The sequence below is a fragment of the Drosophila grimshawi genome, unplaced genomic scaffold (genome assembly GCF_018153295.1).
Source record: "Drosophila grimshawi isolate 15287-2541.00 unplaced genomic scaffold, ASM1815329v1 contig_848, whole genome shotgun sequence".
NCBI classification, from domain to species: Eukaryota; Metazoa; Arthropoda; class Insecta; order Diptera; family Drosophilidae; genus Drosophila; species Drosophila grimshawi.
In genome coordinates, this window is record NW_025063692.1 from 16,604,944 (window position 1) to 16,629,037 (window position 24,094).

The following is a 24,094-nucleotide window of genomic DNA, read 5'->3' on the forward strand; positions in this document are numbered from 1 at the left end:
TGTTCTTTGGACTACAGATAGTTCTTTTCCTTCCAATTTGACTAGTCATAAAAAAAGTTTTTAAATAAATTTCGTCCGTGTGCTCAAAAGTATGCTGTACTTTTTTCCGAACCTACAAGTAAGTTTAGCCAATGCAGCAACCACTGGTAACTGGTATGTGCACATGCTAGCCTACTCTATTCAGCAAACTGCAAAGAAATTTATGTATAACGATCATAATTTCCACCTGGTAAAAGAAAAAAAATACTATGCTTTGTAGAGAAAGCGTTTGTTTATTTGCAACATGATTTGAGTCTGGTCAGAGCTGTCTGCGAGAAAGTCATCACACCACCCCCAAAGGAAAATAAAAAATGTTACTCAATTTAAAATGTAAACCGCTTTTCGCACTTATCGATGACATATCGGTTCCATATCGTTATGTGTTGGATAGCTCTGAAACTATTGTATTGTAACCAAGCGCCGATTAAATGTTAAAAATTAATTTGATTTTGTAACGTTTTTTATTTGAAAACATTTTATTAAAACTTTTTTTTGCGTCGGGGCTGCTCCTCACTTGATCAGCTAGCTGCACAAAAAATATATTTATGTGTATATGTATATTGCATTTATTCAATGTTAAACGCTGTTTTACATGCCACATTTTTGTTTGGTATGCCAGCCAAATGTTAGTTTTTCATAAGGTTTTGTTCTCTATTCTTGTTGTTGTTTGTGTATTTTTTGTGTATAACGCAGGTAAAATAGAATAAGTTTTTGGTTGTGGTTGCTTAGGTACTGCATTCAACTACGCTTATATTTATATATGTATGTATATACTAATTGTTTAAACATTACTTTCGTTATTTATTCCAGCTGCTGCTGTTGCTGCTTTTGCTGTCGCAGCCGCAGCCGCAGCGATGCGAGTGCGGGAAAATTTACTAATGGACGAGGGGGAATCGGTCGCAGCCGCTGCAGCAGCACTAGCAACATTTGCAGCAACAGCGGCAGCTGCATCCACATCGGCACCGGCAATGCGTATGCTATTGCCAACGGGATACACACAGCCGCCCCGGCGCTGCTTGCGTATGGCCGGCGAGCCATGTCCGAGTCCTCCTCCGCCAGCCCGATTCCTATCACCGATTTGTACTAAAATGGGAAGATCATCGGTGCGCGTGAACACAAACTCCTCGGAGGAAAGGCGTTTGCGCACACGCCCACCAACCACATCTGGCCGCTTGCCACCACTACCGTTGCTCAATGGGGATGGGGATGCGGGCGCCACAATTGCCGGAGTCTCCGGCTGGCCAGAAGCACAATCGCCTCCGCCGCCATAAACAGGAAAATGTGACTCGAGCACGCCGGGACGTATGAGTATCTCGTCGACGGGCCGATTACCGCCGTTCAACTTTAATTGCAGCTGGCGACTGGGCGTCGCATAGTGCTCCAAGGATGAGCTCGAGTTGGCGCTATAGAAGCTGCTATTTGTATCCGTTGAGCCCACAGTTGCAGCAGTCGACGCCGCCTCCGTTTCCAACGCACACTGCTGATGATCGTGCTCCGATGGACGGGTACAGCAATCGAGCCCCGTTCGCCGGCATGGACAGTGCGGACAAAGGCGCAGGCAATGCTCCTCCGAGAGGATGTTGCTGTCGCTAAACGTTAGCTTCTTGACGGTCTGGCGTGTCTCCTCCTCGTCCAGTTGATCGGCTGACTTGGAGCTGGCGGCGCATGCCACAGTCGCTGGCAGCTGCAATCGTTGCAGGCTGTGCGCGGACTCAAAGCTATCATCGCTGGAATTGGAGTCCAAATAGTGCTGTTGCAAGTGAGTGCCTGCTCTCGACGCTCCTAGTTCGGGAATGATGCGCGGAAATGTGACGAAAACGCGACCCAAACGCTTGTACTGGTCCAGATTGCGATTGTCCTCGGCGCAGCCAGAGAGATTCTCAGTGAACTTGGGCGCACGTCGCATCACCTTTGGTGTATGCAGCTGCGACTCAAAGATGTCTTCCAGCGGCACCTTGGGCGCACCCGACGAACCGACAACGCCCATATGCTGCAGATAGCGTTCAATGCTGTTGGCCAGACTGATGGGCACGCTGCTGCGCGACGACACACTCGAGATCTCCGAGAGTGTTTCGGGGCTGGCCAACGGGGCCAGACCATACCAGTCGTCGTGCAGCAAATCGACACCCTGACCAGCCACCGATGCGCGACGCAGCGCCTGCGTCAGTGGCAGCGAACGTGGTTTTCTTTCCGAGTGCTGACGCGCCAATGGCTGGAAAAGTGACGGTGGTAGTGATGATTGTGGTTGTGGCGCTGGCGGTGGCGTTATGGCCATGTCAAAGGCCACCGCTCGCAGGCGAGGCACATCGCCAGCATCACCGGTATCTCTGGCATCTTCGACGGCATTCACCACCACCGTCGCCGTCTCGCTGATCATGGAGGATGGACTCTTGCGCATGGTCACCGTTGTGATGCTGTCATCCAATCCGCTTGATATGTCGTACGGTGTGGCTATGGAGCTCAGCTGGCTGCGCCCAAAGATGCTTCCCGCTATGGATGAGGCCTTGCTGCCGCCAGTCGGCTGCACTGGTGCACGCTGCTCCAGCTGATGCTGCAGATTGGTGAACGATGTCTCCAGGCAGAGTTTGTGCTGTGCCATTGGCGTCAACATGACGCTGTTGCTCAGATTTGTATAGGAACTATCAGCTGGCCGCTGGCAATGCTCTGTCGCCTCAACGTTGCCATTCGTTGGCACCAGCTCCGGCTCATGTTCGACGGATGTGGTGGAGAATGCATTCGAGATCTGGCGTTGGGGCTTCCTCGGGCCACTTGTGGTTACAACCTGTGGTAACAGCAACGAGAGAGAAATGGAAAAAGAGCAAATGACAAAGGGGAGGGTAAAGATTACAAATTGCCGATTCAATTGGAAAAGTAGTTCATTCAGAGAATATATATATTTATGTATGTACGAGTATATATGTATATGTAGTAGTAGTAGGTATAGCACAGATCTATTCAGCTTCACAGTTACATACACAGACGGGAATTTACAGTTACGTATGTAAGTATGTATGTACAATAGGAAGCAAAATGAGCGAGAGCGAAAGCGACAGCGGGTGCGTGAGTGAGCGAGATAGAAAGACGGAGAGACAGACAGAGATATATATATATATATATAGAGAGATAGAGAGATTATTAAAATATTTTTGAGTATAAAGGTGGGTTGGGACTAAAATCGTTTTTGTTTTGTTTTTTTTTAATATTCAGGTGCTAATATTTTTAGGGTCTTGCCACAAATAACATGTATACGGAAAATAGTACAGTTGAAAGAATATTAAGTACATTGATCAGGGTTAAGAATACCTGGATTAGTGATTTGGAATGGAAGTGGTGACACTAGTGGCTATGTTCATAACACATTTTAAAGTTGGACACAGCAGTGACGAGTACAATAACATTTAGACAGTTTCTTCTTTTTTTTTTTAGAAGGTAATGAGAGAAAAATGTTTAAAATTAAAGGTTAGATTTAGCTTGGGAGAAAGTCGCATATATATTTCTAAAGAGAAGTAGAGCGAGAGAGAAAGAGAGAGAGAGAGAGAGAAAGATAGACTTGATTTTTTTTTGTTTTTTTTTTTTTTGGTATTTGTTGTTAACGAGATCAAAATGGAAAGTTGTTTAAGTACATAGTCTTTTAAGTAGTAGGCAGCTGTACCTGGTATCGGTATTTTGTGTTGTCGAAGTTGTAGTTGTATTGTTGGTTGTTGTAGTTGTAGTTATAGTTGTATTTGTAGTTGTAGTTGTAGTTGTAGTTGTAGTTATTGTCGTGTTATCTTTGCATTTACGAGCAGTACATGCCTTTACGGTACGTTCTCTACATGACACGACCTTTACTCATCATCATTGGTCATTTAAATATTTTGGTAATCATTATCGGATTGCCCCGCGCAATTCCGGTTGTTATCATATTGACGAAACATAACAACAAAACAAGGAAACAAAATATACATATATATATATATATATATACAGTAATTTAAATTGTTGCTAAAAACTCCATATATTCATATGCAGTTGTTTCTATGTACTATATGAAGGACTATAAAGGACTATAAGCTATAGCTCAAAAAGCCTCTCTCGGGTCCGCCTTGCAAACGGTCTCTGGAAACACTTTGCTACTTTGCTCTACGTACTTTCAATCAATTCGCACTTCTTTCGGCAGGGATTTTTTGCAATTGCATAACTAGCAAGATTTAACACTAGTCGCTTGTTGGCACATTAGCGGTACAGAAGCGTTACAACAATGAAACATGCCCATGCAGCATTTTGTGTACTATATATGTATGTATGCATATGTATATGTATATACACATCATTATATACATATGTACGTGTGCATGTATTTATGTATGTGTGTGTGTGTTTAGAATGTGATAATCCAGAGAATTTCATGTTGTGTTGCAAATTAAACTTACCAAAAAAAGGTTGCAACAAAAAACTTAGCACATATGAAATTATAAAAAAAAAGAACAAAAGATAATTCTGAAAATAGCACAACGTTTTGATTAATACAAAAAAATATACTCTTTCGTTTCATTCCAAAATAGTCGAAACGATAGTTCCTTGCGGTTCTGGTCACAGAGATCAGTAGTTGTAATCGTTTACCTTCTTATTTAAGCCCGTTACCCGTTACCCCTATCATAAAGATACTAACATTGAATAATGAAAAATGCAATAAAATAAATTTGGTGTATACATATTCATGTACGTGTATATTCGATAAAATTAACAAAATAATAATAAAAAAAAAAACAGAGACAAGGTAATGCAAATACAAATGTAACTTATAGTTTATACTTGTGGACAATTAAACAATTACAAGTACTTAAGCAATAAAATAAATAGGCAATCAAATAGGTAATTGAGTCACAGAGTCAACTAGATCAATGAGAAGCTTACCCAAACATGATTACATACATACGTATGTATGTATGTATGTAAGTATGCATGTGTAAGAGAGGGCTAAGATTGGGACGTGAACGTGTGTTGCACATTGGGTGTTCAACATTAAATGATAGCTGCCAATAATATTTAACATACAAATAATTTAAACATAATTTAAATTTAAGCAAACAAAATCATACTAAGAAGCGCTTAACTAAATCAATAATTAATTATATTTATCTTTATTATTGCTGGGGTGTTGTTGTTGTTGTTGTTGCTGTTGCTGTTATTGCTCGTATCGGATTTGAAAGCGTGTTTTACTTGTGGGCAAGTGTGGGATCTGAGGGGTGGGGGCGTGTGTTATCATGTGTTTTTTTTTGTTGGTAGTGTTGAGATTAGGGTAACACGCTAACGCTCGACGCCTTAACATTATGCTACTCGTAATACAAATTACATACACACTTATTGCTATTAATGTAACGTAATGTATATACGTATGTATGTGTGTATGTATGTATATATATATTTATTTATTTATGTGTGTATGTATATATGTATGTATGCATGTATGCTGGTATAGCCATAGGCTAACTAAGTCATTGTGCGCTAATTATGCTATTACTATGGTTCTAGTAAAACGACGACAAGTTGTGCGAGTACACGAGCATCATCAACAACATCACCGACATCATCATCATCATCATCATCATCATCATCATTAGTATTAATTAATATTATTATTGTTATTAATATTATTATTATTATCTTGGTCAACGTGATCAACTGGCTGTAGAACAACTATTCACCGATGTACGTTCGTCATCAACTTCCGCAATTACCTTCTTGAGCGCGGCGAGAACCTTATCGGGCATATGATCCTGCAGCATGACAGGTGAAATGAGCACCTCATCGAAATCGGTTGAATCGGCCCATATTGCCTGATAGACGGGCTCTCGACTCTTAAGCACATTTCTGTAATACAAGTAAGGGCATTTTTGTTTTGCTATACATATCAGTATATCTGTCAGTTTAATATAGTTAATATAGTTACATATCTATGTACAATAGTAGTATGTGTCACAAAAAGTGTTATGCATATATACTAATTATGTATGTGTCGAAGGATATCCAAATAGTTTATATAATATATAATATCTATATATATATATATATATATATATATATATCGATGCAGTGGTTGAAATTAAAACGACAACTACAATTCATAATTCGGCTAGGGCTAATTCGAAATACAGCAAACGAGAGAGAAACGAGGAAGGAGAAAAAGAATGGGTTCGTTTATGCAATGGGTATGGGTATGGGTAGGTGGTATTGGTAGGTGGTATTCCTTTGGGGTCGTCATGCAGCTGCCAGAACAAACATAAATCAAGACAAATTGTATGATAAGTCTAAACCTAATTTCGCATAATTCTAATATTTAAAAGTATAACTTTCTATACAAATTGATTATAATAAACTTTAGCTAAAGATCTATGATTTTTATGGAATTATTTAAAAACATTGTTTTCAAATCTAATGAAATTAAACAGAAATGTATGGAAAAAATAACGCAATTGAAAATTACAACTTCAATTTGTGGACAATACTAATTTTGTAGAATCACTAAGCATACAATATTTTACAATCATACAATGTATTGCATGCTTAGTGGTAGAATTCGAAATGCCGAAATACTGCTGGTTTTTCAAATTATCTTCTCGAAACAACGAGAAGGAAAGAGAGAGAAATAAAGAGAGAGAATGAGAGAGAGAGAGAGAGAGAGAGAGAGAGAGAGAAAGAGAGAGAGAGAGAAAGAGAGAGAGAGAGAGAGAGAGAGACAGGCAGAGAGCGAGTGAGTTTTTAGGAACGGGAATAAAAGGTTGGGTCCTAAATGGAAAGCATGCATTGCCTCATGCAATCGGCAAACATTAAGAACGAACTTCAGAAATCATGTTCATACTATCTAAAATGTGTGAGACAAACACAGAACGAGAGCGATACAGAGAGACAGAGACAGAGAGAGAGAGAGGGGAGGCAAAGAAAGAGAGAGATAGCTAGAGAGATAGAGAGAGAGAGAGAGAGACAATACAAGCCAAGTTCGAGTTTGGTTTTGTTGTTGGTTTCAGATAAATCGCGTTCTTCAGTTATATACATACATACATACATACGTATGTATGTTTGTATGTATATATGTAATTATGTATGCATGTTTGTATATTGATCAGCTGTGCAACGGGCCTACCTCCAACCACTGTCGTATTTTTGCCTGAAAATAGTTGCAAATAATTAAATTGGTATACGAATATTTGATATAGATACGGTTGTCAACAAGGGGAAACGTATATAAAAACAAAATCATGATGAGAGCTAACAACACAAATAATAAATGGGAATAGCTTTCATATCGAGTTGATTTTAATTAATATTATAGCCTACGAGCAGATTCCAATCGCACTTAATTTGTATATATATATACTATAAACACTATAATGTAATAAGTATTTGTATACCTTATCTGCACATCTATTAAAGTGCTAATTTGAACAATATATTTATGTTATTCAGCTTAGATTAGTTGTGACTTAACAACGTAATTAAATATATACATATATAATCGGTTATTGTTATATTTGTATGCATTGTTTACCCACTTCAAATAGAGTCTCTCCTACGAGTAAATCAAAAAATGAAACGCATGTTAACAATTTTTCAACAGTACAAAATGTGACCTATTTTACTGCTAATGATCTTCTTAAAAATCAAAACGTTATAATTTACAATCAATGAGTCTTCTTCAAAGGTATTATTACCGCATCAAAGGGTTTTTACTTGGTTTAGAAGAAGAATGCGTACACAACCAATGATTGTGATTCGATTTGGCCCCACTGCCTGCGCACAGTTAAGCTATCTATGAGTAACAATCTGAACAAATCCGATGCCATTCGTCATGACTCAGATGGAGGCAGTGTAGATCGCCGTTTGGCATCGTATTTATTGATGACGGAGCTTGCCGAGTTATAGCTGATAACTTACACATGCACACTCGAACACAGACACACACACACACACACACAGCCACACACAATTGTCAAGCGGATCTTGCGCTATTTGTGAAAACGTATTAAAACCAAAGTCCAAATCGAAAATCAAAATTCAAGTCAAATCGTGAAATCATTTTCGATATTTTGCTGAAGCATTTACTCACTCATCAGGCTTGGGATGATGCCGCACAATGTGTATGATGCGGCCGGGCGGATATAAGGGCTGGTGCAGTGTTAAAGCTATTGAGCTGTCTGTCGGATGGGCGCTCGTCGAGCGTGCCGTGCCTCGCTCCTAAAAAAGGCAAGAAATACAAAAAAGCAACGAGTAAGCCGGGGGTTAAATACAATATGGGTCAGCAGCGCTTACCTCCTGGTATTGATTGATGTGCGTATCCTGGCCGGACATGTGGACGACAGAGGTGGGCTCAGGACCACAGCCACAGCAGAGTACCGAACACGAAATGGTCTTCCACTATATATATATATATATATATATTATACAAAGTTACCGATTCAATAAATTACAAAAAAGAAGTCAATCAATCAATCTGTGAATCTCTCGGGACAGAGTCGAACGCACCTTGGGATCCACACTGCGCTGTATGGCATTGATGAGATCTGCTCGCAGTGCCTCCATTTGATTGAGGCCGATGCGCGGCACCACATCCTTGCCGAGCACCACGGATGTTATAAACGATTTGGAGTACTCAACGGCTGGCATGCTAAGCAGTCCGCCTGGCGGCGAATAGCTAAAGCATTGCAGTGTCGGATGATCCGGCTTCAGCAATATGGCCAATATGGCCGCAGTGCCAGCGCCGAGTGAGTGACCCACCAGCACCAGATCAAAGGTGTGGGTTAAACGTTCCGCGTTCCGCTGCAATGCACGCTCAATGAGGTTCTCCTCCAGCAGTTTATTGCGTATGTAAATCGCCGCCTGCACCATGCCCTTGTGACCCAGCCAATCGTCACGCGGCGGCTGCAGCGGCAGCACCTCGCCCTCCGCATTCAGATCGGTGAGTATATCCTTCATGCTCAGCGTGCCCCGAATGCTGATCACAATCTTCCTTTGCGTGTAGTCAACGGCGACAAAGAAGGGCGTCTCGCCCACATCCACATGGTATGTGGCATACACAATATCAATGTCGCCCAGTTGCAGTGTCTTTTTCAATGCCGCATAATTGCAGTAGCAGCAATTGTCCTGAATAACCTCACCGTTGTCACCACTGCCGCAACAGCAGCCAAAGCATCTAGCATAAATTTGAAAAGCAGTTGTTAAATCCCAGTAGATCGTCGATCCGTCGATTTTGTATAATACTCACTTAAGTTCGGGCAGTAGATGCCACATTTTGCTGCGATTGATCAGGACGTACATCGGCCAGCCGTAGGCACCCTGGGCAAAGTACATATAGTGTATGACGGTCTGAAAGAAGTCATAATTTTTGGCATCGTTGAGTGCTAGGAACTGTGTGCGCTCCGTGATGGGCACACCGCTGAGGAACTCGTAGGTGCCATTCTTGCGCTGTCTGACAATCGCTTCGCGCTCAAGTCTCTGGAACTTGCGCAATAGCACCAGGCCGGCAACCACATCCGATGGCACCACATCTAGTTCGCGAAAAAAATCGCTCAAGAGTCGCGCAATATCCGTAAACGAGTTTCGATTACGCTCCGATGAGCCCATGCAGCAGAACAGCAGGCGACAGCGATGATCCCAACTGTCCTGATATGCGCGCATCACCTTGCTACAAAAATCGGAAAGGAAGCAAGAGGAATGCAAGATCGAAAATGATTAGAATATTACAGATAAGTTTCATAATGTTCGCTCCGATGCTGAATGTCATCAGTGCCAGAGTTGAATCTATTTTGTAAAATCATTCCAAATAGTTTAGCTAGTTTAGTTTATAAACTATCTAAAGTGTTATATGTTACTAATTTTTAAGAATTAATGTAAGTAATAAAAAAAACACAAATGCACATTGAAATAAGTAAGCTGGATATTAGGCAAACTGGTTGACTACATTTTAGAAAAATCCTAGAACCCTACAATTAACACCAAAAGAACATAGTAAGAAAGAAAGAAATCTACTTTCTAAATAATAAGATATGGTGATTTACTAAATTGTAGTTTGATTTTTTGTCTGAGTTTAGCAGTGTTTACACACCGTTGCCGCCAGTTGCGATTCATGCTGTTGCTGCGCTTGTAGTTGAATCGCGATTCAGTCTCACGCATGGAGCGCTGGTATTTCTTCATCTTGACCCAGGAACGACCCGCTGCATCGAATGTGCACCAGATGGTTATCAGCGTGATGAGCACCAGCGTCCAGTTGCATATGACGATGGCTGTAGATACAATTGAGTACAATTTAGTTGAAATGATGACTTTGTTAAAAGAAAAAAAAACCCTCTCACTCACCAATAAATATCTTCTTGGCCTCGTCGATTGGCGCTTCAATACAATAATTGGACAACCATATTGAGCCCAGGACCAGCCACGAAATATCAAATAGCATCACCACTAACGAACAATAAAAACAACAAAAGCATTTTGTCACAAACTTGTCCATTGAATTGAATTGAATTGAGTTGAGTTGAATAGAAATGCGTGTGCACTTACAACTCTTGAGATATATCCACATATTCATCGATGTACGCGCCTCGGAATCCAAAATGCTGCCGCGCATCGAGATCACACAAATTCCTATTTCTACGCATATTGAAACTGTTTGGAAATGAAATGGATTGACATATTGACAGATTGAACCAGTTGATTAACCAATTAACAGCTGCGAGGACTGGGTGTCATTAGATAAGATAGATATTAGCATACTCACAAAATAATATTAACAAGTACCCTATTAGTTGATAGAACAATAGTTTTACACTTAAAACACTTGTGTCGTAGTGAAACAACACCAACGAGACGGCCACAAGCACAAAACTGAAATACACACACAGTCAATCAGTAAATCAATTAAACCAACCAATATACATCATATATACATCGATCTGCTTACCATATAAAGTGCATTGCCAACAGAAATGCACCTGGCACCACCAGATCATCAGAGCCCACAGACCAGCGACGTCTGAAGACCACAAGTCCAGGCATCTGCAAGCCAAGCAAAAAATAATCAAAAATTAATTGAATTTCGTTGACATTTAAAGTTCCATTTTACTCTCGAGAATCTTAGATATATCTTATGCATAGGTTGCATCTTTGTTTCACATGCTACACGAGTATATCGGTTTTGTACAATATCAAAAATATCTAGGTGTTCGTCCGGCTGTCCGTCCGTATGATAGCAACCTTTTGCGACATTCTTAAGGCTAGATTTGAAACTTTGAACATATTTATTTGTCTGGGCCCGCATGAGACAAAATGTTATATTGGGATGCCTTGTCCACTGGACGGCTATGAAATCGTTAATCTCGCCTCTGAAGGCAAATCATTATAACTATAGTTATTTCATACACAAAACCCATTGATTCCTAGTCCTAGTCGATAGTCGATAAATTACTGGGCACCTTCTACTAGGACTGATACGAATTTTATTTATTTACACACTCCGCACCCAAAGAGTCCGGACAGCCTTTATTTTCCACAATTTTAGAGCCAGAATCACCAAATTTAAAGCAAAGGTAAGTTGCCACCTGTTATCAGCAGGCATTGCACTGATAAAAGAATATATCGCAGTCGGGCGAACTCATATGTTATGGTTCATAATTTTTATAAGATATAAGATAAGTGACGCTTCCGTGTGAAAATAAATTCAAATGTTCTTTGATAGTAAATAAGTAATGCATATATTCGAAACACATAGTGTTAAATGATAAATGAATGTAATGATTAATGTTCAAGTAATACAAAATATATGTAAGTTATATATCAAGATTCTCTCGAACCATTATTTGTGTAGAAAGCTTTGTTTGAGTTCACTTAAATCATTAATACTGTCTGCAGTCAACAGTAGTAAGTAAAACTAATCCCTCAAACGATTGAAATAGAACCATCCCCATCCCCATCCCAACATATATAAGCTGTAGTCGATTCCCCTCCTGCGTCTGTCCGTCATTCACAGAGTCTGTCACAGTACTAGTTGTACTTTGAATCATTTCGTACATGCAGTTATAAATTGTGTACGGCAACACCTAGAAACGAACTCGGGTCGCAGCAGAAACTTGGACAGCTTAAGGTTGTTGATGTCTACAACACAGCAAATAAACACGATAATGAAATGAAAAAATGCGCCAGTTGCTCGACTAGGGAATGCCCTGTACTCAGTTACTCAACATGAAGTCGCCACAATCACACAGTTAAATGGGTATGCAATTTCATTGTGATTGGAAAGTATAAACATTTTCGTAGTATGTTCATCCACATGTAGCAGTTCCCATTTATTCGAAAAGCAATTTTATACAAACTGATGCAAGCGTATACATTTCTATGATACCCGTTAAACACAAATTTCATGGGTCTAGGGTGCACAACATATGTAAAGCAAACTAGCAAACTAGCAAACATAATCGCCAAGTGGGTTTACGGAAGTGTTGGGGTAGGGCAGGGGGCAGGTGCAAGTAACAGATATGTGCATGCATACATTTGAAGTCACTTGTGTTACTTGTAGCATTCCAAGTTAAGTGCGAGTAGTAATTTAATGTTGACAAGAGACCCATATTCGTATATTCCTGATATACAAATTCAAGCCAAAATCTGGTGTATATTCAAATATGCAAATGGGGAATGCGTTCTTTACATTGTTAGTTTTAAGGAAAACTCAACTCACTTCTGATATGTGCACATTGAAATTGCTTGAATTCTATATATATATATATACATATATATAGAAGAAGAACATGATTTGGTGCTGGTTGATACAAGTAGTATAAGTGTATGACTCAAGCAGTGCAATATCAATCGATAAGAAAGCGGACCTTGAACGCTGAATATTTTTTAATAGGTATAAACATTCGAAATGTGTGTAAGCAAAGAAGTCAGAAAGTACTATTCGTATCAGGTTGACTTTCATTTATGGTTATTATTATTATTTATAGACAGAGTCGTATATAAGTACCTAAGTTTACAAGTTTTTCGAAAGAAACATTTTAACCAGGAAGTTACACTTAATTTGTATTCAGTTTTAAGCAAAATAGTCAAAAAACTTTATTATACCTCCCACTAAGGTTTATTGTTAATATATGTTCAACAAAATAGCCCATATTAATGCACTTATTGTTGTATAGATAGAATACATAATTGTTAAGGAAAGTCAGCGATCTCTAACCAAAATACTTATCCCTTATTTCATTCTTTGTGAATAACCTTAACAAAATCTATGATTTTTTTGGCTCAGCTGAAACTATCATTACCAAAAAATTAAAAATATACAAAATTAACTAAAAGTTAGTATTTGGTGCAACATCGATTTTTTTTATATATATATATATGCTTGTAGCTATAAATTTAGTTTGGGTCAAAATTGGATGTCCGGATCGTTAAGTACTCCCGAAAAATAATCACAAATTTTGATTGTAAAATTGTAAAAAGGAGTCGCAGTTTTTGACATTGTTCAAAAGAAGAGTGGAAACCAAATTCGAATAAACATCTGGTCAGTTAAAATGCACAAACATTAATTTTGCAAAAGCCTTGCATCTTAACAGATTTACGATTAAGAACAGAGCCATGTGAATATCATAATTCGATTAAATCAATACCGAATCCTCAATCAAGCATATTAGAAACGATAAATTTAATTGACATTGAATCGCGGATATCTGCATTATTTATGAGGATACAAAGCATGTCATGATGAATAATAAATAATTGCATCGATAGCAAATTCATTGCTGAAACAATTAAATTAATTTTATCGCCAAGTTGTGTAGACTAATTGTACCTTTCGGCCGTATATATACTATATATATACGTTATAATAAAAGCAGGGCCCAACTGGAACTGGAGCAGCTGGTCATTTTTCTGGTTTACACGGCCTGACATTCAACTCGATAAACGGGGCTTCTGTCAGCAGCTGTTTGTCTTCCCCACGGCCTCTGAAATGATGATGTTGCCGTTGCAGTTGGTGGCAGTTGCCAACAATGTGGCCAATGAGCCATGGTCAGTTAGTGTGTGGCATTAGCCAGTCGAGGGGCAGACAGGCAAACAGACAGACAGACAGAGGGTTGACAGAGATAGAAGCAATTTGGATTTAAGCGTCGCAATTTATGGCAATTACATGGACTAGATAAGCCACCATATATGCAGACACCTATTGAATTATTCAGGTATGACTGTAATGAATCCACATCAATAATTCTTGTCATGGTTATTGGCAAAATAATAAAATGTGCTCTTGATTAAATGGAACAACCTCATTGTCCTAACATCATAAATCACACTCATATTCTATACTCTATGTATTTATATGTGTGAATATATAAAGTGATACTAGTTGACCATGCAGAACCAGTTGAGTTGATAAGATAAATTTCTGCATGCAATTCGACTGCTTTACTTATCTACACACAAACCAACTTGAACCTGTTTAACACAAATTGCACAGAGGCCAAAAATAACAAGAAAGAACATACATCTTCACAGTCACGCCGAAGATTACATACCCTTTGCAGACCGACTAGCACGACTGGCAGTGCACTGAATACTCCACATCTGTGTTGTTAACTTGTATTATAAATGGATGACATGTATGTCAACGCCTATCTACCGGTCATGGCTGAAGTCAATATTGCTTATATCTACAGCGACAGCGAGTGATGCTGATCAGAAATGCATATACACTTTATGAGATCGCAGACATCCTATTCAAAGCGTTACATATTTCATGAGAACATTATAATATAACATAATAACACATAAGTAAGAGTGAATGTTTCTTGTGGAAGTTTTGTCAAAGAATACAAATTGAAGTTCAAGTGTGCTTAGCTGCAGAATTACGCATAGAACATGCATTGAATACAATGGTTAATGACAAAGTGTTTCAAATTAATCGAGAATAGAAATATATATTTCCAAGCATTATCAGTCTTAATTAATTCAACAACAATGCGTTGAAACATTAATCAGGCATTCATCTAGAATGTTTCCACGAAATGGCAGTCTTAGCAGTCTTTAGTATCGTATATCGATTATTGTAATCCACAACTAATTCTGAGAGTGAGAATGTCACATTTGAAAATAAATTAAGAAAAATAAAAAATTACAAAACAAAAAATACGCTTGTAAGCAAAATTTCCAAATTACAACATTATGGTGAAAGTAGTCGAGGACATCTTTGGTATTGCCATCAACCCGTTCACCGAGAGGGCGCAGGTAGTGCGACGCTACACGATCAGCAATTCTAGTCATTTGTCCGTGGCGATTATCCAACTGGGCGCCAGCATACAGAGCATCAAATGCCCGGATGCATATCACAACGTGGATGACGTGGTGCTTGGCTTCGACGATATCGCCGGCTATGAGGCGAACCGGGAACTAAAATTTGGCTGCATGCTGGGACGCGTCGCTGATCGGGTGGCCAATGGCGAATTCGTGATGGATCGACGTAAGGTGCGAGTCTCGCAAAATTTCAAAAATCAACATCAGATCGATGGTGGTTTCATTGGTTTCGATCGCATCATCTGGGATCTACACATGTTGCGACCGGATGGCATTACGCTGAGGCACACGTCCGCCGATGGACACGAGGGCTATCCGGGCAATCTAATTGTGCTACTCCATTTCACAATGGACGACGACAATCGCTTTCACATTCGAATCGAGGCGCGCACAGATCAGCCAACGCCCGTAAACATTAGCAATCATTGCTATTTCAATATGGCTGGCCAGAAGTTGGGACGTAAGGGTTTGCTGGAGCATCGACTGGTCATTGCCGCCGAGCATACGATTGAGACGGGCAGTGAGTCGATGCCGACGGGTCGATTTTCGCCGGTTGACAACACCGTATATGATATGCGTGTGCCGGCCTTTATTGGGGATCGATTGCGACAGTTTGAGAATAATCCGATTACGGCCGGTTTCGATGTCTGCTATGCCATTGATAAGGATTTTGATGCGAACATTTTGCATTTTGTGGGACGATTTCTGCATCCGGAATCGGGTCGCTTCCTGGATATACACAGCAATCAGCCGGGCATGCGCTTCACCACAGCCAACAATTTTCCTAATGATTCGCACGACGAGGAGCCGATAATGGGCAAGGAGTGTGCACGATATTGTCAATATTCTGGCTTCAGTGTGCAAATGGAAAAGTTTCCGGATACCATGAACAATCTTGACTTTCCCACCGCCCTGATAATGCCAAGTGAGCTTTACTTTCACGAGACCATCTACACGTTTGGCGTTCACGAGTCCTGGCAGTGTTGCGCAACGACCGAGGAGCTCGAGGAAATCGGCGAACACATCGTTAGATACACATAGGACCAAAGGCAACTTAACATTTAATTGCTGTTTTTATTGACAAACAAAACAAGTACCTACCATATGTCTATATATATATATATATTTATTCCGATGTTGATCATTTGTTGCCTTAATGTTAGGATTTTGTATCGGATACCTTTTTAAATGAGAACCTTTTTACAAGAACTCATCTTTCGACTGATTGTTTCTATAGCAGCTATATGATATAGTGATCTGCTCCAGATCGACTCGGTTAGTGATACTGATCATGAATATATACACTGATTCATGATCAGCATCACTAGCCGACTGGGGTGGCGAACAATTACTTTAATGTGTTACAAACTGGATATACAAAAGGGGCATAATATCCAGTGCAGGAGTATAATGCTGGAACAAGACAGTGCTTCTGAAAATCGTTTGAGCTCGGGGAGGCAGAGTAATCTATTTAACAAATCATATTATGATATAAACAACAGAACAAAATACGTATTATATGTATCGTAATGGTATCTAAATTGTGGGTTATTATAAAGGCATTATAAGTAGGAGTAGGAACTGTATATAATGCGCCGTTTTCTGTTATGCTTTATGGGTTTATGGTTTATGGGGTCTGTAACTACTTTGCATCGTTGGTCTTTCGGGTTACTTTTGGGATAATTGCACAGCACACACATTCTGGGGCAACTTGATGGGTGCTCGCACAATGTCTAAAGTTTTGTTTTGTTGTTGCTTTTTTCTTTTGTTTTTGGGGTCGTTCAGCGAGTCTAAGGGGCATTATATACATATGCACATAGTTTCGTGCTCCAAACCAATTAAAAACTTTAATGCTAGCGAAATGTGAACGCTTCCATGTTGGCGTCAAGCTTTAGCGCTCGCCCGGACGAGGGAGTGTTCCCTCCCAACCTAGCAGTTGCATTTAAATACATACCCTTGTATATACAGGTATATATACATATGTATATGTGCCTACTTATGCATGGAAATATGTGAAGAACGAGCGCTTCAACAGCGGTAAACAAAGTGCAGTCTGACGAGCTGCTAATGTGTGTGGACCGCCTCACAAATTCCCTTTTGCAGTACAATGTCATTATTTAATATGATATTCATTGTCGAACAAAAGAAACATGCAAATGGAATGCGATACTTGGGATGAGTTTAATGACGGAACATACAGATGTGTATATCCAGCTGTACAAACGTCGTCGAAGTATTCCCAAATAAACGAACCACAAAACATGCAGCGATTGAAAATACTTTGCTCCCTCGTAGTCATTTTACTATCGATATTTATCGATATTCGCGATACGGGGAAAGTTTTCGATGGTGACTGAATTGAGCTTAAATTTAAGGTCCATGGACATGCCGGTGCTAAAGAAAATATATACTTTATGGGGTCGGGGATGATTATTTCTGCCTGTTTGCATTTCAACAACTTTGCTACATTTTTACCCATGAGTTCAGCAAATAAGCAAAAAAAAAGTCTGAGAAAATAGCAAGCAAGCTGTATTTTTGTTCATGTTGCACTTTAGCCAATTGCGAATTGAATAATTGCATTGGCTGTTTTCCGATCATCGGTGTTTGAGTTAGCTTTATGTTATTATGCCGTGTGAACTCAGTTCGACCTTTGACTTTCTGCCTTGGCTTGGTTATCCTGATTATTGTCGACCGGAATCGCTGTTTGAACTGTTGAGAGCTTTTCGATAAGAGTGTTTTCCAGTCAGATTGACAGCTGCTAAGGCAACAAATCGACAAATCGACATCTTGTTGACTCTATCCAGTCATCAAATAAAAACCGACCTTCCAAAGCTCAGCTTCGTCTATATTGTCGTATTGTCCAGTGTGTGTGTGGTGTGTGTGTGTTTGTTTGCTTAAATGTGGCGTCATAAAAACAATGGCATCACCACCACATCACAGCAGTGTGTCGAGCGGAAACCAGCTAAAAGGCCACGAAGATATACACTCAGAGATACACATATACAGAGACAAAGATAAAGCAGGCATTCAACAAAAAGTTGTGGCAGCAAAAAAAAAAAAAAGAAAAACTTTTATGGTCATGCCACGGTGACAAGTCGATGTCGGTTTTTCATGGTGGCAATGATGATGAAGCCAATTCCACTTTAAAATAAACTATTGCATATGCCAAGGCTATAAATACGCAGCAGAAGAGAAAGAGGAAGAATGAAGCAACAAGGATATCCCTCGAGTCGATACGGAACATGCCAACAACTCAACAGTTACTCAACACTTAATCCCATAGTACCTGAACTCGCATTGGAATCCAATTGGAATCACCATTAGCCTTATCTGGATAATGCTTTGATAGACTAATTGGCTACATTCATATTATTACAATTTTTTTGGGTGGGGGAAGTGGTTCTGCGAGCTATATTGCATCTATTGTGCACCCTTCTGAGCCTATTAACTCCTGAGGATTGAGGTTTTCAAGGGTATCTTCCGTTTATAACATATTTCCCAAGGATACTACTACGTCTTCGTCTTCTTCTGGCTAGAGCAACACAATCTGCTATGATGAGCTTTAAAGATTCCTCTTCCTCCTTGTCGTTGTCACAAAATCGGCAGATTCCGTTACTGACTTGTATAGTTAGGTATTCCTCACTTCAATCGTTTCTGATTATAGCTGGCCAAGAGACATTTGGCCTCGATTCTCAGTTGTTGCCGTATTATTGTGTGTGTCTGTTTTCCTATGCCACAAAATGATTCGGTTCTACCGCCATTCTTGGCTGCTTAGTTGCCTCCTCTTCATGCCCTGATTTACACATTTTTTGCCTTAGTACTGTGTACCAAATGAAACGAACCTCGAGGCAACAGTCGAAGGAATTTTGCACAACAAGAGGAGAGCTGCTTAATGCCGCATGTCCTTCTCTTCATCCATTAGCTACTCATTTCAATCTGCTGCTCGTTGGCTTATGGGTGCGATTTGGTTTGTTTTTGGGTCAACGAATGTAGCTCGTTTCACATTTTTCACTGATTTTAAGCCGGAATACCAAATATGCAAATATATATATATATATATATATATATGAAGACTATGTGTGCGCATTTGTATATGTGTTTGTATGTATGCATTTTCAGTTTGGAGACTTTATCCTGCCCCATGCTAGTCATTAATGTGTTTGTGTGGGTGAAGCAGCTTTGGACAACATTTTTAATTTCTCAACTTCTTTCATCGCATTTTGGTATTTGTCTTGTCTACTTGGAATGGAATGTGGCAGAAACAGACGAAGCAGGAAAACCAAACAGGATTCATGCAAGGAATGCCACTATTGTCTATAAATGTATGTGTGTGTGTGTGTGTGTGTGTGTGTGCGTGTAAGTGCTTGTGTATGTGTGTGTGAATATCCATTTGTGTGTGTATACACACATGTGATATATTTTTGAAGTGAAATCCCACAAAACAATAACAATCCTAAGACGCTCAAACTTCCGTGTCCTTCTTCTTCCCTTGAGCGACTGAAGACTAAGAAGAGAAAAGGGCGCAAAGAAACATATAACAATGCTAACCGAACCGAACCGAACTGAACCGAAGCATGACTGGAACGCACCGAAAGTTGAATACCCTGAACAGGAAACTAGACAACTTTTATGGTGCTGCTTACGCCACAAACTCTTCTATTCAGTTCATGTCTTTATTTTATTAAACAATTATTATTATCATTATTTTGTCTTAAATACACAATTTAAATTTGATTTTTTTTATTAACAACTACTATTTATTATTGAAGAAGTAGATAATAAGATAAGAGCTTTGTATGAGTGACGGAAACATTCTCGATCTGCGTTTGCGAAAACAAAAGAAATGCAGAGGCCTTAAGGCCTTATTTGAAGATATTCGCCTTGATTGTTTGTAGCATATGTAGAGTATTACCCTGTAAAAACGATTAGAAAGCAAGTATACACAAACACAAATGTACATAAATCACATATATTCTTATGTTTACTTAACTATTTTTATTTTTCCTCAAAATTGGTTTTCATCAGTTTGAGATCAGGTTCATTTAATGTTCGGAAATATTTCATTTCTTATGAATTTCATAAAAACAAAAAAAAAATATGTTGGAATTTATTTGATTCAAAAGTGGTAAATATACAAATATATTTAGGTATGCAACTCATCCATCATCCATACAACGAACGAAATTATTCATTATTATTTTATGCGGTAAACTTAGATAAACTCCTAGTCAAGTACTGGAAGGTATTTGTTCTTCTTTCTGTCTTGTCTGTTATTGCGACAAAACATTAATACATAGAAATGTATGCACGTATATGTATATATGTATATGGATAATATATTAGTATTGGGACGCACATTCATATTTGGATGAAGATAGGAACTGTCGACATGTCGAGTGGCGCAATTTGTATTTGCCCGCAGAGGCTGCACGCTCCAAATTTCAAGTGTTGCAAAATTGTACAATTGTTTGGCCGAACAATTTGCAAAATAAAAAGCTAAGGCAAAAACAAAAACAAAAACAAAACATAACTTGGTGGTGGTGTTGGGAGAGACCCAGAACAACGGGATTAGTGAGTGAGTAAGCGAGAGAGAGCCGGCAATTGGTGGTGAGTTTGACAACGGTGCGTTCAGAAAGCGCCCGTAAACGCACCTCTTTGCAGCACTGTCGCATCCCCATGCTCTAAGGCTAGAAAACGCGTAGAATGCCAGACCCAAAAAAAGAAACACAGCAACAACAACAACAACAACAACAGTAACAAACGCAATTCCTGTACAGACAAAATCCGCTACACTCGCCGCCACCGAATGGTCGCCGCAGGGGAGAGTGTTGGCAAAGTGTTGGCAGCTTTGACATTTGCATGGAAAGACATGTGTACTCTTTGTATATGTATATGTATGTATATATATTTATATATATATATATGTATCTTTATATATATGCGTGTATACGATTTTATGTGTGTGTGTCTGCGTTATATGCGTGACACTGTGGCGCAGAGTTTTCCAATACAGTGAAAGCTCGTAAATTAGAACGCTTTCCTTTCAAGGCAAATATATTGTGAAATATCCCTAATTTAAGATAATAATAATAAAAAATAATGTTTTTTTTTTAAGCTTAATCATTACTATATAGACCAAATTGAAATACTTTGATGCGACCACTGTGGATGCAAAGAGACAAAGGCAAAAAAATCGAGTATCCCAAGCATCCCCGCTACTAACAAGCAAAAATCCTTCCAAAGTTTATGGGGGGTGTCAGACGGTTTGTGTGTGTGCGTTTGTATAGCAGCATCGTCATCATCATCTCGTTGTCGCCCCCAAAAATAACTAACCCCCAATAGCGTGGGCGCACACTCACACACCATGCACTCAGACAGACGCTGGCCAATACTTGAATACTCCGCGTCGTTCATACGGCTGAAGCGACCCTCGCTCACTCAAAGCTCTGCACAGCACAGCCATCTATCTATTCTTAGCACTTTTTGGCGATACATGTACATGTATGTTTGCTTGTGTGTGTGTATGTGTGCATGTTATACGACTCTTTTTTTTATCAGTTTAATTACCACCTCTTCTTGTTAATATTCAGGGGTCCATTGCTTAGATCACCGTTAATTGTTGCACAATCAACTGTCTGCAGTTTAATCACTGCTAACATTTAGTAAAGTTAATTTGCAGGTTATTTTTATTATTGGTGCTCCCATTTGTAAGAGTGCTCAAACATATTCTGCCTCCTTTTTGCCACAAGGTGCGCACAGTGAAAAATAATAATAAATTATGCATTAAATATATAATTTTCACGCATATTTGTGGATGTAAACGAAATGTAAATGTAAATATAAAAATGCAACTTTCAAATCATTTGTTTTGAATATGTGAATGATTTGATAAGCATGCGGTTCGCCGGATGCGGACTGTCTCTGCCAGCAGTCAGACCGCACTGCTGTCTAACTGTGACTTTGGACTACATTTCGAATTTCATCTTGAATGCATATTATTATGCAGTGTCTGGCATTTTGGCAAACTTACAAGCTAAACAGTAATGCATGCTACATGCACACATACATACATACAAACACCGATGAAAACATATAAATGCACTTAAAGAATTCTGTATAAAAATTATGCATACCGCAATTTGTTGACAGCGCTTCGCTGGCTGCTGCCGCTACCGCAACGTTGCAGCGTATCTATTTTGCGGTTACTCCTCGTCTTCTTCTTTTTGAGGTATGTGATTGGGAAAAGTTGTTGACGTTGTTTTTAGTAATGGTTTTTGATTTTCGTGTGTTTATTTTTTTTATGGTTTGTTTTCTTTTTGTCTTCACTAATTCCATTAGTTCATCTGTTTCGTTTGACTGAACGCGAACTTTGAAAATAATTTCAAGAGAAAAGCAATTGGCAGTTTGATGTTAGTTATACATATCCATATATATATTTATTATTTATTTGTTACAGTTTTACATGTGCACACTCATACACACACACACACACACACACACAAACACACAGACACGAAAGAGCGAAGCGCTGCTGAGATTTCACTTTTGCTGGTGCTGGTGCTGGTGCTGCACCTTCACACAACGACCGTGTTGAACTTTCACGGCAACTGCAGCACTGACAGCAACACTGGCGGCCTTGTTCCGCTATTCGCCGGCGTCGTTGACCGGCAAAGCAGCCTCAGTTATGCATTAAACTTCTAGCTGATATTCTTTCTTTTAGTTTTTGTCGATCGATAAATTTAAATTGCGTTCTACTAACATCGATACACGAAGCATCAACATCAACATTACAATTAGCACCAGCAGCAGCAACAGCAGCGGCAACAACAACAATCACTTGCACTTTTGTTTCCTCTTCTTTCTCTTCTTCTGCTTCTTCTTTTTAGCCCATTACTCTCACACACACTTTCTCTCGTGCTCTGTCTGTTTGTCGCACACATGACAGACAAGCAACGGTAATGCGACGCTGCGCATGCATTAATTACCATTCATTTAGCTTCTGCTGCATTTTTGGACGGATACAAGGGGGGCACTGTCACTATTTGACTCTCAATTGGCTTGAATCCATTTCCAATTTCAATTTAAATTTGATTATTTTTGTATCTATGTATCTATACACAAACACACACATACAAAAAAAAAAAAAAAAAACAGGCAAGGAGTAGATGCCGCTGCCACCACCTAAAAGCAGCTAGCAACAACAATTCATCGTTATTAGTACATCAGCATCTCAGCATTTAAATCAGGCAGCATTTTCTCTTTAAATAGAATTCAATTGCTGTCCCTGTTGATTTATATTTTTTTCTTCTTTTCCAATTTCTTCAATTCCAATTTCAATTCAATTTCGTTGGCCAAATTGTGCACTGTTTTTTTTTTATATTTTTAATTTCGATTTTCTTCTTGTTCTTGTTGCTCTTTTATGGATTTGCCCACACGTTTGTTTATAAGCTACCGTTGTGTTTGTTGTTGTTATTGTTGTGGTAGCTGCTGCGATGGAAATGCCTTGCGTTCTTCTTCTTGTTATTGTTGTTCCTCTTGATTTGTAAATCATTTGCACTTCCGTTCATATTTAACTGAATATTAACAATATATTTTTAAAACTACTCATAAAAAAAAAAAAACAAAAAAAAAGAACCACGAGCGCGCACGTAGAGTGGTCGTTGCCGCTGAAACAACTAATGATTGTAAAATCCGCCGTATCCCGGCGTCCGCGTGCGTCGCCAGCTTTTTTGCAACTGAAACTAAG

General features: G+C 39.3%; 2 protein-coding genes across 6 annotated transcripts; one reads left to right on the plus strand and one right to left on the minus strand.

Annotated features, from left to right (window-relative positions):
- Positions 1-539: 539 nt before the first annotated feature.
- Positions 540-23,979, minus strand: LOC6565493 (diacylglycerol lipase-alpha). 5 transcript variants are annotated; one of them, XM_001991699.2, is made up of 15 exons: positions 23,334-23,466; positions 22,482-22,715; positions 10,973-11,067; positions 10,790-10,896; positions 10,573-10,677; positions 10,372-10,473; positions 10,121-10,298; positions 9,281-9,700; positions 8,542-9,208; positions 8,329-8,433; positions 8,126-8,253; positions 7,163-7,186; positions 5,760-5,892; positions 3,692-3,864; positions 2,761-2,821 (listed from the first exon to the last, which is right to left on the minus strand). In XM_001991699.2, the coding sequence occupies exons 3-15, from the start codon at positions 11,065-11,067 to the stop codon at positions 2,815-2,817; spliced, it is 2,244 nt and encodes a 747-aa protein (XP_001991735.2). In that variant the 5' UTR covers positions 22,482-22,715; positions 23,334-23,466; the 3' UTR covers positions 2,761-2,814. The 5 variants fall into 5 exon arrangements, with proteins under 5 accessions (XP_032593933.1, XP_032593932.1, XP_043072000.1 ...); XM_032738042.2 differs by lacking the exons at positions 3,692-3,864; positions 23,334-23,466 and adding an exon at positions 23,801-23,979 and having other exon boundaries at positions 540-2,821; XM_032738041.1 differs by lacking the exon at positions 3,692-3,864 and having other exon boundaries at positions 540-2,821.
- LOC6565492 (galactose mutarotase) lies at positions 15,116-16,548 on the plus strand. Its single transcript, XM_001991698.2, has one exon. It carries the CDS (start codon positions 15,220-15,222, stop codon positions 16,387-16,389), a length of 1,170 nt encoding a protein of 389 aa, XP_001991734.1. The 5' UTR covers positions 15,116-15,219; the 3' UTR covers positions 16,390-16,548.
- Positions 23,980-24,094: the final 115 nt, after the last annotated feature.